Source organism: Neofelis nebulosa, chromosome 1, assembly GCF_028018385.1.
Source record: "Neofelis nebulosa isolate mNeoNeb1 chromosome 1, mNeoNeb1.pri, whole genome shotgun sequence".
NCBI lineage: Eukaryota > Metazoa > Chordata > Mammalia > Carnivora > Felidae > Neofelis > Neofelis nebulosa.
The window spans coordinates 196,440,689-196,455,951 of NC_080782.1; the positions used below are offsets into that span (position 1 = coordinate 196,440,689).

At 35.8% G+C, this 15,263-nt stretch overlaps 1 protein-coding gene across 6 annotated transcripts in view; it reads right to left on the reverse strand.

The window, feature by feature from the left end:
* PIBF1 (progesterone immunomodulatory binding factor 1) overlaps positions 1-15,263 on the reverse strand; it is a 207,329-nt gene that overhangs the window by 158,837 nt on the left and 33,229 nt on the right. For all 6 annotated transcript variants that reach the window (XR_009248370.1, XM_058683081.1, XM_058683088.1 and 3 more), the window contains exons 6-9: positions 9,536-9,669; positions 3,217-3,325; positions 2,772-2,953; positions 1,473-1,598 (exon numbers count right to left, since the gene is read on the reverse strand). Coding sequence is in view for 5 of the 6 variants with exons in the window: in XM_058683081.1 (XP_058539064.1) it covers positions 1,473-1,598; positions 2,772-2,953; positions 3,217-3,325; positions 9,536-9,669 (551 nt within the window). In the remaining variant the exon portion in view is untranslated. The remainder of the gene's footprint in view (positions 1-1,472; positions 1,599-2,771; positions 2,954-3,216; positions 3,326-9,535; positions 9,670-15,263) is intronic.

Consider the following 15,263-nt stretch of genomic DNA (forward strand, 5'->3'; position numbering starts at 1 on the left):
CGTAATCCCTATAAAAATTCTAATGACATTTTTCACTAAACTAGAACAAAAATCCTAAAATTTTTATCGAACCACAAAAATCCCCCAATAGCCACAGCAATCTTGAGAAAGAAGAACAAGGTTGAAGGCATCATGTTCCCTGATTTCAACTTATATTACAAAATGAACATAATCAAAATAGTATGGCACTGGCATAAAAACAGACACATAGATAAATGGAACAGAATGGAAAGCCCAGAAATAAAGGAGTCTTTTCAGTAAATGGTGTTGGGAAAACTGGAAAGCCATTTTTTGCTTTTGTTCTCAGATTCAAAAAATCATTGTCAAGATTGGTGTTGAGGAGCTTACTGCCTATGTTTTCTTCTAGGAGGTTTATGGTTTCAGGTCTCACATTCAAGTCTTTAATCTATTTTGAACGAATTTTTATGTGTGGTGTAAGATAGTGGTCCAGTTTCATTTTTTTGCAAGAGGTTGTCCAATTATTTAACTGCTCGAAAGGATTTCAACATTATCATAAAAATCTCTCTTAATCTGTTTTATTAAAATAACAATTTAACAGCAATTTAAAAAGTTATCTTTGCTGGTTTTCTACCCAAAGGCTAATTTTGCACATGTAGTTCTTACAGATTTTCCCTAGTAGAGGCCAACTACATTAACAGAGTAGGTAAAATTCCAGCTTTTTTGCCTGGAATTGAGGGGAGGAACCCTCAAAGTTTTTGCTACTATACTCCTAGTAGAACAACATGTTACAGTGATAATTATAGAATTAAGTCTGATTTAAAGTCTTGCTTGTTGGCAAACTTCAAAATATCATACACTCAAATCAGTGTTGATAAACTAGTATGAGACAAGTCAATTTCAAAATAATTTTCCCACTAAAATATAAACTTTCAAAAGCCATATGAAGTATAATCATAGTATAATATAGTATAGTATAGTGATAGTATAATGAAGTATAATGATAGTAAAAAAAAAAAAAAAAAACTACTGTTGAAATAAGTAGCATTTATTTCACCCTAATACTGCCAATCACTGACTAAGGGAACCGTATATATACTAATCTAAAAGTGATTAAAATGAATAAAAATTATTCATCTTCAAGATTATTTAATATATCTGTCAGGGCCAGCAGATAATGAGGCATATGTAATATTTCATATTATTATTCCAGTTTTAAAAAATTTCTTGCAGAAATCATTGGCATGTTATGGGAAGAACTACTGGCATCTCTTATTCCCTTTTCATCTCTGTCCTCAATATGAACCCTTAAAGGCAAAAAGACAAGTTCCCAAGATAATGAAGAGATAATGGGAATACCTGAGTAAAGAGGCTTACCTTAAGGTCTGATAAACCCTCTTCTGAGGTAGTTACCAAAGACCTTAGAACTTTAATGTTCCATTTTATTTAGATTTGATGTCATAGAAATAGTTTAATAAGCTTCAAAGAGAAATAATTTCCTACTTCTTTTATACCTGTTTTCCCGTTCATACATTTCCCGAGAGGCACTTCGAAGTTGATCAATTTCTTGATTAGTTTTCAATCTGATTTGTTCCAGTTCATCATGTAGTTTATTTTCATATTCTGTTTTATAATGGTCTCTGCAAGCAGTCAAAGATAATATCCATGAATTTTGTTTCTGTAAAAGAAATGTACTTTTATGCTTCGTGTTAGATTTATTATCTTATGTCAAGTAAGTTCTATATACAATGTTATCTGAAAAACATAGTTGTTAGATATATTGCCTCAAAGGCTTAATTACTATATAAAATGCGCTCATCCTTAAAAATATCATATTAATAGTTTTTAATGCATATGGCTAAAGACCTGAAAACTGATGTATATGGAATGCCCTTGATTTAAACATAATCTGGTGTTGTACATGTTGAGAGACAAAATTAAAAACAAAACGAAAATGACTCTAATTGACTGTAAAACCTTTCCTTCTAAAGCACAACAACCACAACCACTGTGATTTCTGAGCAAAGTCAAAGCATTACCTAGGCCATTAGCAGGAGCACAAACACATGAAAAATTCCACAGACTAGGGAAAAAGTTATGAATGTGTGAACTTTTAAAGGATTAAATTTTAAATTTGTTTTAGTTTTGGATGTGCTGATAAAAATAAATATCTCAAGGATTATAAGGACTATAACTATATACCTATATATATATATATATATACACATATATATACACACACACACACACACACATACATACATGTATATGTACTATATATACTATATATATACTATAACTCTAATAGCTTATACATCTAGTTGAAGAGAGAAGACAGGATCAAAATGCAGGAGTCTGATTCCAGAGTGTGTATGTAATGCCGTCCCTTTATTCTTCTTAGGTTTCACATAGTCAGGAGAAGGTCAGCTTAGGCTCTGCACAATTAGACTGTTTTCAAAAGATCCTTTCACAAAGATACTTACATCTTTTCTTTCAAAAAACACTTACATAGAGATCTTAGTTGTAGACAAAAAGGTTATGTCATAACAACAACAACAAAAGAATTATAGCATACATACGCCGACCCAAAAGAAGTAGTCTTTTCACTATTGGGAAAAAAATAAAACTATGTCTTAAGAAAAAGTCAACTAGAATAAGAATATATTAAAAGGAAACAAAATGAACTGTTATTTTAATATAGTCCAATATAATAATAAAAAAAAAAATCACTGTTCTTCCCCAAGCTAAGAGTTCCCTCAGAGAAAATGGTGCTAATTTGTATCTATTTATGTGAAAAATAATGCAAATCTTGCCTGGATGTTACATATTTTTCATACATCTCTTCTCTAGCCTTTTTGGTTTCTTCAAGTTGAGCCTGAAGTCTTTCAAGGCGATCCTCTTCATGGGCACAGCGAACACTAAGCTCCATGTTTTGGCGACTGAGATACTCTTTATCCTTTTGCAGTAAAGTAACAGTTTGTTGTAAGGTGGTTACCTACATATGGGCAGAGACAGACAGTGTCCAGAGCAACTTCGTCTTACTTTTCAGGGTTTACTGTAATATTTTCTTTCACTTATGCTTTCACTCACCACATAAAAAGCTAATTCTTACTTTGCAATTTCCCATTCAAACAGAGCTACTGAAGTCCCTTTTTCTGTTAACTACATCAAAAAGGAAAAATGTCCCTCCCACAATTCTGCCCTGGGCTGTGCCCACAATCACCGTATGATAAAATACACATGACTCTATGAGCTTACCTCTTTTGATAATTCATTTCTTTCTTTAGCTTGAGTTATGTGAGAGGCTTCAAGTATTTCATGTTTTCTCCTTAACTCAATTATTTCCTGTTCAAGGGCATCGCGCTCACTATAAAAGTCAAATACACTTATTTTTACTAAAATAAAATTCAAATACATAGGTACATTTTATATCCAATTTTATAATCAACATTTAAAAATGGGCTGGGGGCACTGGGTGGTGGCTCAGTTGTTAAGCATCTGACTTGGGCTCATGTCATGATCTCACATCATGATTCCTGAGTCGAACCCCTCATTGGGTGAGCTTGTGCCCCGCTTCGGGTGAACACAAGCTCTACTTTGGGTGAGCACGAGCCCCACTTCAGGTAAGCCCTGCTTCTTTCTTTCTCTCTCTCTCTCTGTCTCTCTCTGCCCCTCCCTCACTTGTGCGTGCTCTCTCTCTCTCTCTCAAAAAAAAAAAAAAAAAAGAAAAAAAAACAACCAAAAAAACCCAAAACCCAAAAACAACAACAACAACAAACCAACAAAAAAAGGGGCTGATTTATGTTTCAGGAAACCAAAGAGAAATACCAGCAGTGGGGCTTTAGTGTCATTTTGTGAACAATAAAGTGTCTGCTTTTCAAAGCAAGGTTTTAAGACTGTTCATATATATAAATGTAAATTTGTTATCTTTAAAAAATAAATATGTAAACTACACTACCCAGTAAAATACATAAGAATACCTTCTAAGGTACACAGCGGTATCTTTTCACTAATCATCATTAATCATATCTTGAAGCCAAACTTTTAAATAATTTATATGTGGCTCTAGGCTTTCAGTTCAGTTAGCATCAAAAAGCCCCTAATTCATCACTCAGATTGCATAGCAGATACAAAAGGAGGGATTCTTGTGACTATTTCATTCACAAATTGTTTAAGATTGCCCAGAGATTCTAATTTCCATTTGCAGACAAGCTCTTGACCTCAAACACTGAAACCAAGAATTAGAACAAACCTACAACAGGTATCTTAAAAAGTAAGCAGAAATAAAGACTTCCTAACTCAATTTATCTTCTCTAGTCAGAATCAGTTCCTTTGTACTTCACAGATTTCATCTACCCACCTGGTATTTCCAATGCAGATGGATGTTAAGAATTGTTTTTTGTTTTTCATTAGATTTTCAAAACTGGTTTAGAAAGATACTGTTCTTTTGGTTAACAAAGTCATGTTTATTGAAGAAAAGTGAGCAAAGCACAAGTTATAAAATAACAATCATCCATAAACTCACTAAAGATGACTGAGAGTATCAATATTTTGGTATACGTTAAGTGTTTTGTGCATTTACAGCAAATGTTTGTATTCTCACATGGTAATGATCATGCTTCCTTTGCTATGATTTTTCAGTGTAAAAAATGAGTACAAAACACGATATAGCAAAACATCCATGACCTCACTATCCACAGTTGAAAATAGTTAACATTGGTCTCCATTTGCATTAAAGTTTTATTTTGCTTTTTAAATAGATAAGACACTATGGTAAACTTAAAGTCCTACATTTCCTCACTGTTCCTTTATCATCCCCTAGATACAACGATAAATTTAGTGTCTCCATATTGTTTTTTTAATACATTTACTCAGGGTGCTTGGGTGGCTCAGTCTATTAAGCATCGGGCTCTTGATTTCAGCTCAGGTCACGATCTCAAGGGTTTGTGAGTTTGAGTCCTGTGTTGGGCTCCACAGTGCCCTGTGTTGGGCTCTGACACTGCAGAGCCTGCTTGGGATTCTCTCTCCCCCTCTCTCTGTCCCTCCCCTGCTTGCTCTCTTTCAAAATAAATAAATAAACTTAAAAAACAAAAAAACAAAAAACTCTTACTCACCAAATGTTAACATTTTGTCATATTTACGTTGTAATATTTACTGAGTATTACTTTGTCATATTTATTCTCTCCCTATTGTTCATATATGTGAATGAATATAGATACGTGCATATACACATATACATCACTATACACACAGACACGTGTGCAATTTTTCCCCTTAACTATTTAAGAGGTATATGCAGACATTAAATCCCTTTATCCCTGAATAATTTGGTGTGGATTTTCTAAGATTAAAAAAATTCGTTGATATAATCCCAGTATAATTAGCCCTAATACAATATCTAATATATAATCCATTTTCCAATTTTGTCAATTGTCCCAATTGGCATTTTCCCAGTATAGGATCCAATGGATTATCATACATTGCATTTGGATGTCATGTATCTTTGGTATCCTTTAACCCTGAGCAGTTCCTTAGTCAACGTTGTAAAAGACAGAGAAAGTCTATTTGGCCAGTTGTTTTTTGTTTTGTTTTTTTTAATTTTTTTTTTCAACATTTATTTATTTTTGAGACAGAGAGAGACAGAGCATGAACAGGGGAGGGGCAGAGAGAGAGGGAGACACAGAATCTGAAACAGGCTCCAGGCTCTGAGCGGTCAGCACAGAGCCCGACGCAGGGCTCAAATTCACGGGCAGTGAGATCATGACCTGAGCTGAAGTCGGACACCCAACCGACCGAGCCACCCAGGCACCCCTGGCCAGTTGTTTTATGTCACTCAATTTTCATTTGTCTGATGTTTCCCTGTAATTAGATTCAGGTTAAGCATTTAGGGCCAAAACACTACACCTGTGATAATGTGTCCTCAGTATGTCACATAGAGTACATAAAGCCTTAGTACACAGAGAGGCACATAAAGAGTACATAAAGCCTTAGTACACAAAGCAGCCATGATGTCATTATGTCCTATGACTGGTGAAAATAACCTTAGTCACCTGTTTAAAGTGGTATCTGCCAAAGTACTCAAATATAAAAGTACTTTTTTGCCCTCTGTGATTAGTAAGTAATCCGTGGGAAACATACTTTGAGAATATATATTTTGCTCCTGAATATACTTTTACCCAATGGTTTTAGCTTCCACTGATGATTCTGAATCAAATAGTATTATGAGGTTACAAAACGGTAATTATAATATGCATATATATTTATTGGTTGGCATTCCAGTGTAAAAACTCTTATTTATTATTAGCATGCACTCAGGATTCTTATTCTAGTCAACAAATTATAATTCATTACTGTTAATATTCATTTTGATACTCAAGTTGTACCATATTTGGACAGTTGAAGCCCCTTCAATTAGCTACTATGGTACTGAATTGGAATTAGAGGTATCGGTATGATTTTATCTGTACTGTGTTAAGCCATCCTCCCAACTCCCTCTCTAATCACCTCTTTACTGAAAGGGCTTAGAAACAATGACCAATGTATCAATGACCAGCACCCAAATCTTAATTTCTAAATAGTATTTCTCACTAAAAGGAACCAGGACTCATAGAGGAAGGTCTGAGGCAATGAAATTAGAAAATAAACCTGAGAAAATTATGTTATGCCAGAAAGTAAGAAATTGCTTTAAAAAAAAAAAGGTGGACACATCTTTTTAAAATAAAAAAATTTAGGGCGCCTGGGTGGCTCAATCAGTTAGACATCAGACTCTTGGTTTGGGCTCGGATCACGATCTCATGGTTTGTGAGTTTGAGCACCACATTGGGCTCTGCACTGACAGCGTGGAGTCTGCTTGGGTCTCTCTCTCTCTCTCTCTCTCTCTCTCTCTCTCTCTCTCTTCCCCCCCACCCCCCCAAATAAATAAACTTAAAATTTTTTTTTAACTTAAAAATTAAAAAAAAGATGGATACACTTTTTAAAATATAGTATTCCATTTGATTTGTCCATATAGATACACCCAGATCTAGTTTAATGATTTTAACTGCTACATTGAATTACATTATAGAAATAAATCATAACTGATTTCCCATTCTGCTACTGAAAAGCATCTGAATTCTTTTAATCTAATTATAATTAACATCCACATGCCGGTTTCCTTTTGCATATGTGTAAGAATTTATCAGGGACACAAGAGTGATTCCCCCCACCCTCAGTTTATCTTATATTTTTGTAATCAGAACATTTCTTTAATCTCTTCACTCTATTGAACGAACTGAAGAGTTCACAGTTTGAGCCCCTCTTGCTTGTTTGTTTTTTGGTTCCATTTCTAGCACATAAAGATGTTTATCATATTTTTGATGAGGGCTATGTTTTTCCTTCCTAGGTTTTTATTACAGAAAGTAAAACATATATATAAATAGATATGATATAATGAACTCCCTTGCTCTCATCACCTGGCTTCAAAAATTACCAATAATTACCATGACTCATCTTTGTTCATTTATCCTTCAAATTCATGGCCACTCTGATTATTCTGATGACTTGGCTTTTTAGTTTTCTCTTTTCATGTTTTATCTATTACTGCTACAGTTTTATAGTGGCAGAGAGTACATCAAAACACCAAATCAAAGTATTATCTTACCATCACAATCTACTTACTTTTGAAATGATTCTTTCAAAATCCAGCTTTATTCAAGAGCCACTGATTTCAAGCTCCAATAATTACCATATTTTAACATTTATCCATACATAATAATACACGCAGCATGTCAGTCATGCTGGAAGTAGGAATACCAATCTGATCTTTGAAATTTATTTATGTTGCTATGTAATTTTTAAAGTGTCCATTTGTTTAATAAATATTAAGTGACTACTATATTTCAAGAATCATTTTGGGTGCAGGTACAGACAGCAGTGAACAATTAGAATAATGTCTCTATCTATAAATATTTGCATAAATATTCCTTTACTTGATCTTGTTTTTATGGTACAGTTACTAGTATCAACACCATCTCATGGATGACAAAACTTTGGTTTAGAATGATAACAGATGTACCTAGGGACATATAGCTAAGTAGTGGCTCATTAATGTACAAACAACAGAAAAGTATATTCCAGTAAAAGGAAAATTCTCTGCTATAGCTACTTAGTAGCACTGGCAAATATTCTCAAGAAAAGTTTTATCTTTTGAAAGTATATATGTCCTTTGTCAGAAAGGAATAGTTAAAAAAACTTCAGATAAAACTGAAGTATTTAAATTGGTTCCATAAACAAAAATAATCATCAAGTGAGATTTCAAAAATATTTACACACATGGGACTTCACTGGGTCTCTATCTTCTAAGACATTACATTTTAAAAGACAGCAGCAACTTCCAAATAAAATAAAAGTGGATATAAAAATACAATCTAAATCCAACAAACTGCCAAAACCACATACTTTTTGTGCAATGCAGAATAAGGTATACGTCAAGACAATGAAAAGACAAGCCATAGAATGAGAGAAAATATTTGCTAAAGGCATACCTGATGAGTACTGTTATCCAAAATATACAAAGAACTCTTAGAACTCAACAGTGAGAAAACAAACAACCCAATTAGAAAATGGGCCAAAACCTTAATAGACACCTTATCAAAGAAGATACAGATTGCAAATAAGCACATGAAACGATGTTCCACAACAAATGTCATCAGAAAAACGCAAAATAAAACAACAGTGAGATACCCCTAAATACCTATTAGAATGGTCAAAATCCAGAATGCCAAATACTGGCAAAGACATAGAACAACAGGAACTCTCATTCACCTCTGGTGGAACGCAAAATGGTAGAGCCACTTTGGGACAAAAAGTTTAGTGGTTTCTTACAAAACTAAAAATACTTTTTTTTTTAATGTTTATTTTTGAAAGAGAGGGAGAGGGAGACAGAGTGCAAGTGGGGGAGGGACAGAGAGGGAGACACAGAATCTGAAGCAGGCTCCAGGCTCTGAGCTGTCAGCACAGAGCCTGACACAGGGCTTGAATTCACAAGCCATGAAATCAGGACCTGAGCTGAAGTCGGACACTCAACCGACTGAGCCACCCAGGTGCCCCGAAACTAAAAATACACTTACCATACAATTGTGCTACTTGGTATTTACCCAAAGGAGTTGAAAACTTATGTCCATACAAAAACCTGATGTGGATGTTTACAGCAGACTTAGATATAACTGACAAAACTTGAAACTAACCAAGATGTCCTTTAGTAGGTGAATGGATGTATAAACTGTGGTATATCCAGACAATGAAATATCACTCACCAAAAAGAAATGAGCTATCAAGCCATGAAAAGACCTAGAGGAAACTTAAATGTATATCACTGAGTGAAAGAAGTCAGTCTTAAAAGGTCCCATATTGTATGATTCCAACTATGACATTCTGGAAAATTCAAAAGTAGGGACACAGAAAGAGAGTAAGGTACAAAGTGGAATTAACAATGTTGATGATAACAATTCAGGTGACTTTGATGCATACACACACACACACACACACACACACACACACACACACACAAAGAACTACTGTAGCCATCTTAACTACTTACTTTTTGACTTTACCATAGTTTTCTTGACGGTAGTCCCCTTGCTGAATTAACTGTTTTGTGTCAGCTAATTCTAAGGCCAAACGCTGACATCTAATTTGAAGTTCAGAATAATTTCTTCGATCTTCCTCATAAGTCTGCAAATCAAAACAATAATAAAACATTTCAAGCTAAACATAGTTGACCAAATTCTTTTTTTTAAATATGAAATTTATTGTCAAATTGGTTTCTATACAACACCCAGTGTTCATCCCAACAGATGCCCTCCTCAATACCCATCACCCACCCTCCTCTCCCTCCCACCCCCCATCAACCCTCAGTTTGTTCTAAGTTTTTAAGAGTCTCTTATGTTTTGGCTTCCTCCCTCTCTAACCTCTTTTTTTAAATTTTCCTTCCCCTCCCCCATGGTCTTCTGTTAAGTTTCTCAGGATCCACATAAGAGTGAAAACATACGGTATCTGTCTTTCTCTGTATGACTTATTTCACTTAGCATAACACTCTCCAGTTCCATCCACGTTGCTACAAAAGGCCATATTTCATTCTTTCTCATTGGCATGTAGTATTACATTGGGGTACAGGTGCCCCTATGCATCAGCACTCCTGTATCCCTTGGGTAAATTCCTAGCAGTGCTATTGCTGGGTCATGAGGTAGATCTATTTTTAATTTTTTGAGGAACCTCCACACTGTTTTCCAGAGCGGTTGCACCAGAGTGCATTCCCACCAACAGTGCAAGAGGGTTCCTGTTTCTCCACATGCTTGCCAGCATCTATAGTCTCCTGATGTGTTCATTTTAGCCACTCTGACTGGCGTGAGGTGATATCTGAGTGTGGTTTTGATTTGTATTTCCCTGATGAGGAGCGACACTGAGCATCTTTTCATGTGCCTTTTGGCCTTCCAGATGTCTTCTTTAGAGAAGTGTCTATTCATGTTTTCTGCCCATTTCTTCACTGGATTATTTGTTTTTTGGGTGTGGAGTTTGGTGAGCTCTTTATAGATTTTGGATATTAGCCTTTTGTCTGATATGTCATTTGCAAATATCTTTTCCCATTCTGTTGGTTGCCTTTCAGTTCATTTTAGCCACTCTGACTGGCGTGAGGTGATATCTGAGTGTGGTTTTGATTTGTATTTCCCTGATGAGGAGCGACACTGAGCATCTTTTCATGTGCCTTTTGGCCTTCCAGATGTCTTCTTTAGAGAAGTGTCTATTCATGTTTTCTGCCCATTTCTTCACTGGATTATTTGTTTTTTGGGTGTGGAGTTTGGTGAGCTCTTTATAGATTTTGGATACTAGCCTTTTGTCTGATATGTCATTTGCAAATATCTTTTCCCATTCTATTGGTTGCCTTTTAGTGTTGTTGATTGTTTCCTTTGCAGTGCAGAAGCTTTTTATCTTCATGAGGTCCCAATAGTTCATTTTTGCTTTTAATTCCCTTGCCTTTGGGGATGTGTCAAGTAAGAAATTGCTGCGGCTGAGGTCAGAGGGGTTTATTTTTCCTGCTTTCTCCTCTAGGGTTTTGATAGTTTCCTGTCTCACATTCAGGTCTGTTATCCATTTTGAGTTTATTTTTGTGAAAGGTGTAAGAAAGTGGTCTAGTTTCATTCTTTGCATGTTACTGTCTAGTTCTCCCAGCACCATTTGTTAAAGAGACTGTCTTTTTTCCATTGGATATTCTTTCCTGCTTTGTCAAAGATTAGTTGGCCATACTTTTGTGGGTCTAATTCTGGGGTTTCTATTCTATTCCATTGGTCTATGTGTCTGTTTTTGTGCCAATACCGTGCTGTCTTGACGATTACAGCTTTGTAGTAGAGCCTAAAGTCTGGATTGTGATGCCTCCCGCTTTAGTTGACCAAATTCTTTAATGAATTCTTCTGTTATGCTGTGAATGTCCTTGCAATTATAAAAAAAATTTCAGGGGCACCTGGGTGGCTCAGTCAGTTGAGCGTCCCACTTCAGCTCAGGTCATGATCTCACAGCTTGTGAGTTCAAGCCCCGCATCAGGCTCTGTGCAGACAGCTCAGAGCATGGAGCCTGCTTCAGATTCAGTCTCCCTTTCACTCTGCCCCTCCCCCGTTTGTGCTCTGTCTCTCAAAGATAAATAAACATTAAAAAAAAATTAAAAAAAATTTTTTTTCAATTCTTCTGTGTAGTATTTATTTCCCCTACTTGAAGACAAATTATCTTAAACTGACAGAGTAGGTTGTAAGTTTGTTTATTTAAAACTTGAGCTCTAGTTTTCATAGAAAAAAATAGGGCAACTGCTTTGGTTACTAGAATAACACATAAAATGACTACCAACGTTAAATGGCTGTTTTTTGTTTGAGTAACAATTAGACACTAAAGACCCAGAAACAAATAAAACACAGCTGCTGTTCTTGAGGAGCTCACAACTTAGAGATGAAGAGACACCTGAAGATCCAGTATCTACAATGAAAAATAGTTACTGAAGAGATTAGTCATGCAGTTTCAGTGGTGGTATTCAGCAAAAGAAGGAATTTTGTGGCACTTGGAAAGTTCTTCTGTGTCAATCTTCCTTTCACCCACCAGACTGCTATAGGAGAGCGGTTATTAGAAGGGAACATCGTCAAAAACCACAGCCTAGCCTGGCTTACCACAAACCTCCTATCTCATCATTTCTCATATTCACCTATCACCCTCCAACCCTAATGAAGAGCTGAAGTTTGTAACATAGCATACTTCCTCTAACCTGTTCTCACTGCCTAAATAGCTGCATATTATCTGAACTTTTATTTGTCACCTCCAGAGCACCAACTGCACTGTAGCATCAGATTAGTTTTCTATGTACCTCACCAGAGCGTAAATATCTTAAGGGCAGGGCTTTGTCTTATTCACCACTGGATCGCCATCACTTTACAAGGCATTTGGTATTCAGGAAAAATCAAATGAATGCTTTTGAATAAATTAGGAAATAAATGAATATGGAAATGAGAGGAAAAACAAAACACAGAGACAGAGTTCCTCCTTATTTCTGCCCTTTGAACTTATCAGATCTTGCCAGCGACTGTCAACTCCACCCCCAGAACCTGTCATGATTAATGTATCCTGTTCCAAGTCATTCTTTAGTAGCAGACCAGGTAAGCATGGCCACATTCATTCCACAAATACTGACTGAATTATTTCTATATGACTATTCCTAGATGAGGCTCTGTACACACAAAGATGAGTAAGATCCTCTGCTTTTGTCCTTTTCAAACTATTAAACATCATTTTGAAATGTTAGCTCCCAAATTTCTATCCAAGGGCTGTCTGAGAAATGCATTATGGAAAAACTATCATGGTGTGCGTTTTGTTTTGGTATAATATTATGTTCTTATACTGAGAAGCTCCTCCTAAGACTGGAATGTTACTATAGTATTTATGATAGGATCATAACTGAAGATACTCTATCATATCCCCTACGGATTATCACATACATCATTTTAGGCCTAAGTCCCAGAAGATACTTTAGTTCCCCTAAAGAATGCTTTATCCTTCTAAATGCTATTAATCATGTAGCTGCTGTGGAACAGTGTATACTATGACAGTTGGGAAGGCAAGCTCCAGAATTCACATGTCTAGAACCGAATTACCTGCAGGTAAGACTTTGGGCAGGTTTACCTCTCATATTCAGAGTCCTCATCTACCTCACAGAGTGTTGACTATATCAAGTAATACATCTATAGTGCTTACAAAAGTGGCTAAAAATAGTATATAATCATTAACTATAAATTAATATAGTACTTCAATTTTACTTTGGCTTCTAGAGAGATTCGAGCCAAATTGATAGCTCAACTTTAAAAACTGCACAAAGACCAAACAGAATCCTGGAGGAATATGAACATTTAAAGGGTGGCCAGAGGACAAAGAGCAGAAGGCACCTGAGGGAGTCTTCACAGAAATAAAGGGTATTACATGCTATGACTGTGTACAACTTCCAGGTGAAGGCTAACGAGAATAGAAAAGATTACTTTGTATCATCCCTATACATCCTTCCCTGTTTTGAACTCAGCATCAACTTATTTGGGAAGACTCAAGCCCCAAATCTGAGTTTGATGTTTGTCTTACATTTTTCCATAGCACCTGGTTCTTTCTGTCAGAAACCCTATCATATGTGCTATGAGCAGCCATTACTTGCCTTCTACATCATAAGAAAAAATTTAAGGAGGTTTTCCATAATCCTAGTACCTAGTACTCTGCCTATTATACTAAAGTTTGCAGTTAATGTCTGTGGAAAGGATCAAAAGAGGACACTGAAGTGACTAAAGCAAAAGAAGTAAACAATATTTTCAAACATAAAGGGGCACACATAAAATTTCCAGTCATCAAACCCTAAGAGAGAATTTCCATGTTACAGTAAACCAGTTAACAGTGTCTCAATTTCCTTTTATAATAAAGAAAAAAAAGTTATATGGGGAAAATAAGAACAGTCCAAGTCATTGAGAAGATTTAAACTGTTTGACAGGTTTCTACATATCTAAAACGGAACTGATTTTGACTGCCAGGATTAATGTTATCTTTTTCCTCTTTTATATTATTCATATGAGGAAATAATAGAAGGCTATCTCCAGACTGAAAAAAGTAAATGTTATTGTAATTGCATGTTTTCTTCTCTTTCCTATAACCCTCATCCTTCCTCACACCCACCTAAGACGTGGGTTTCCTTGAAGACCTGCTTTATCTCTGTACACCAAGTAACCTTTACATAGTAGTTATACTAGAAATGTTCGCAAAAGGAACTAATGTTGAAATATAAATGGACCATGTATCACTAGCATTTAAAACAGTTTCAGATGTAGAAAAAATGACTTTAAAAGTTAAGTATTTAATACATTATCAGTTTTCCAAGTGAAATTACAGAATACTATCATAAATCTGCAAATAAAACACACCTTCTGAAACAATAATATCTATGCAACATATATGCGGAATTTTGAGACAGCACAAAAGGAGCTTTTATTCTTGATTTGGTGGTGGATGTATTCATTTTGTAAAAATTCAATTAAGACTTTTTTTATGTAGGTTACACACATTTAAAAAGTGAAACAGGGGCACTTGGGTGGCTCAGTCAGTTGAGTGTCTGACTTCAGCTCAGGTTATGATCTCACGGTTTGTTGGTTCAAGCCCCACCTTGGGCTCTGTGCTGACAGCTCAGAGCCTGGAGCCTGCTTCAGATTCTCCCTCTCTGTCTCTGTCCCTCCTCATACTCTGTCTCTATTTCTCTCTCTCTCTCTCTCTCTCTCTCAAAAATAAGTAAACATTAAAACAATTTTTTTTTAGGTGAAATAAGAGGCTTCAAATAGGAAAATGTTAACTGGGGAGAAGTTCTTCAAGGGTGCCTGAAAAATAGAAATGGAAAGCATGAGATGTGATAATCACATCAAAGCGGAATGAGCAGGATGAAAGTGGGTAGTGAAGAGACTCACTTTTTTTTTTTTTTTAGTTTTTAGTTTTTTTTTTTTTAAATTTTTTTTTTCCAACGTTTTTTATTTATTTTTTGGGACAGAGAGAGACAGAGCATGAACGGGGGAGGGGCAGAGAGAGAGAGGGAGACACAGAATCAGAAACAGGCTCCAGGCTCCGAGCCATCAGCCCAGAGCCTGACGCGGGGCTCGAACTCACGGACCGCGAGATCGTGACCTGGCTGAAGTCGGACGCTTAACCGACTGCGCCACCCAGGCGCCCCTAGTTTTTATTTTTGAGACTCACTTTTTTTACTCTATGTATCTCTCTAC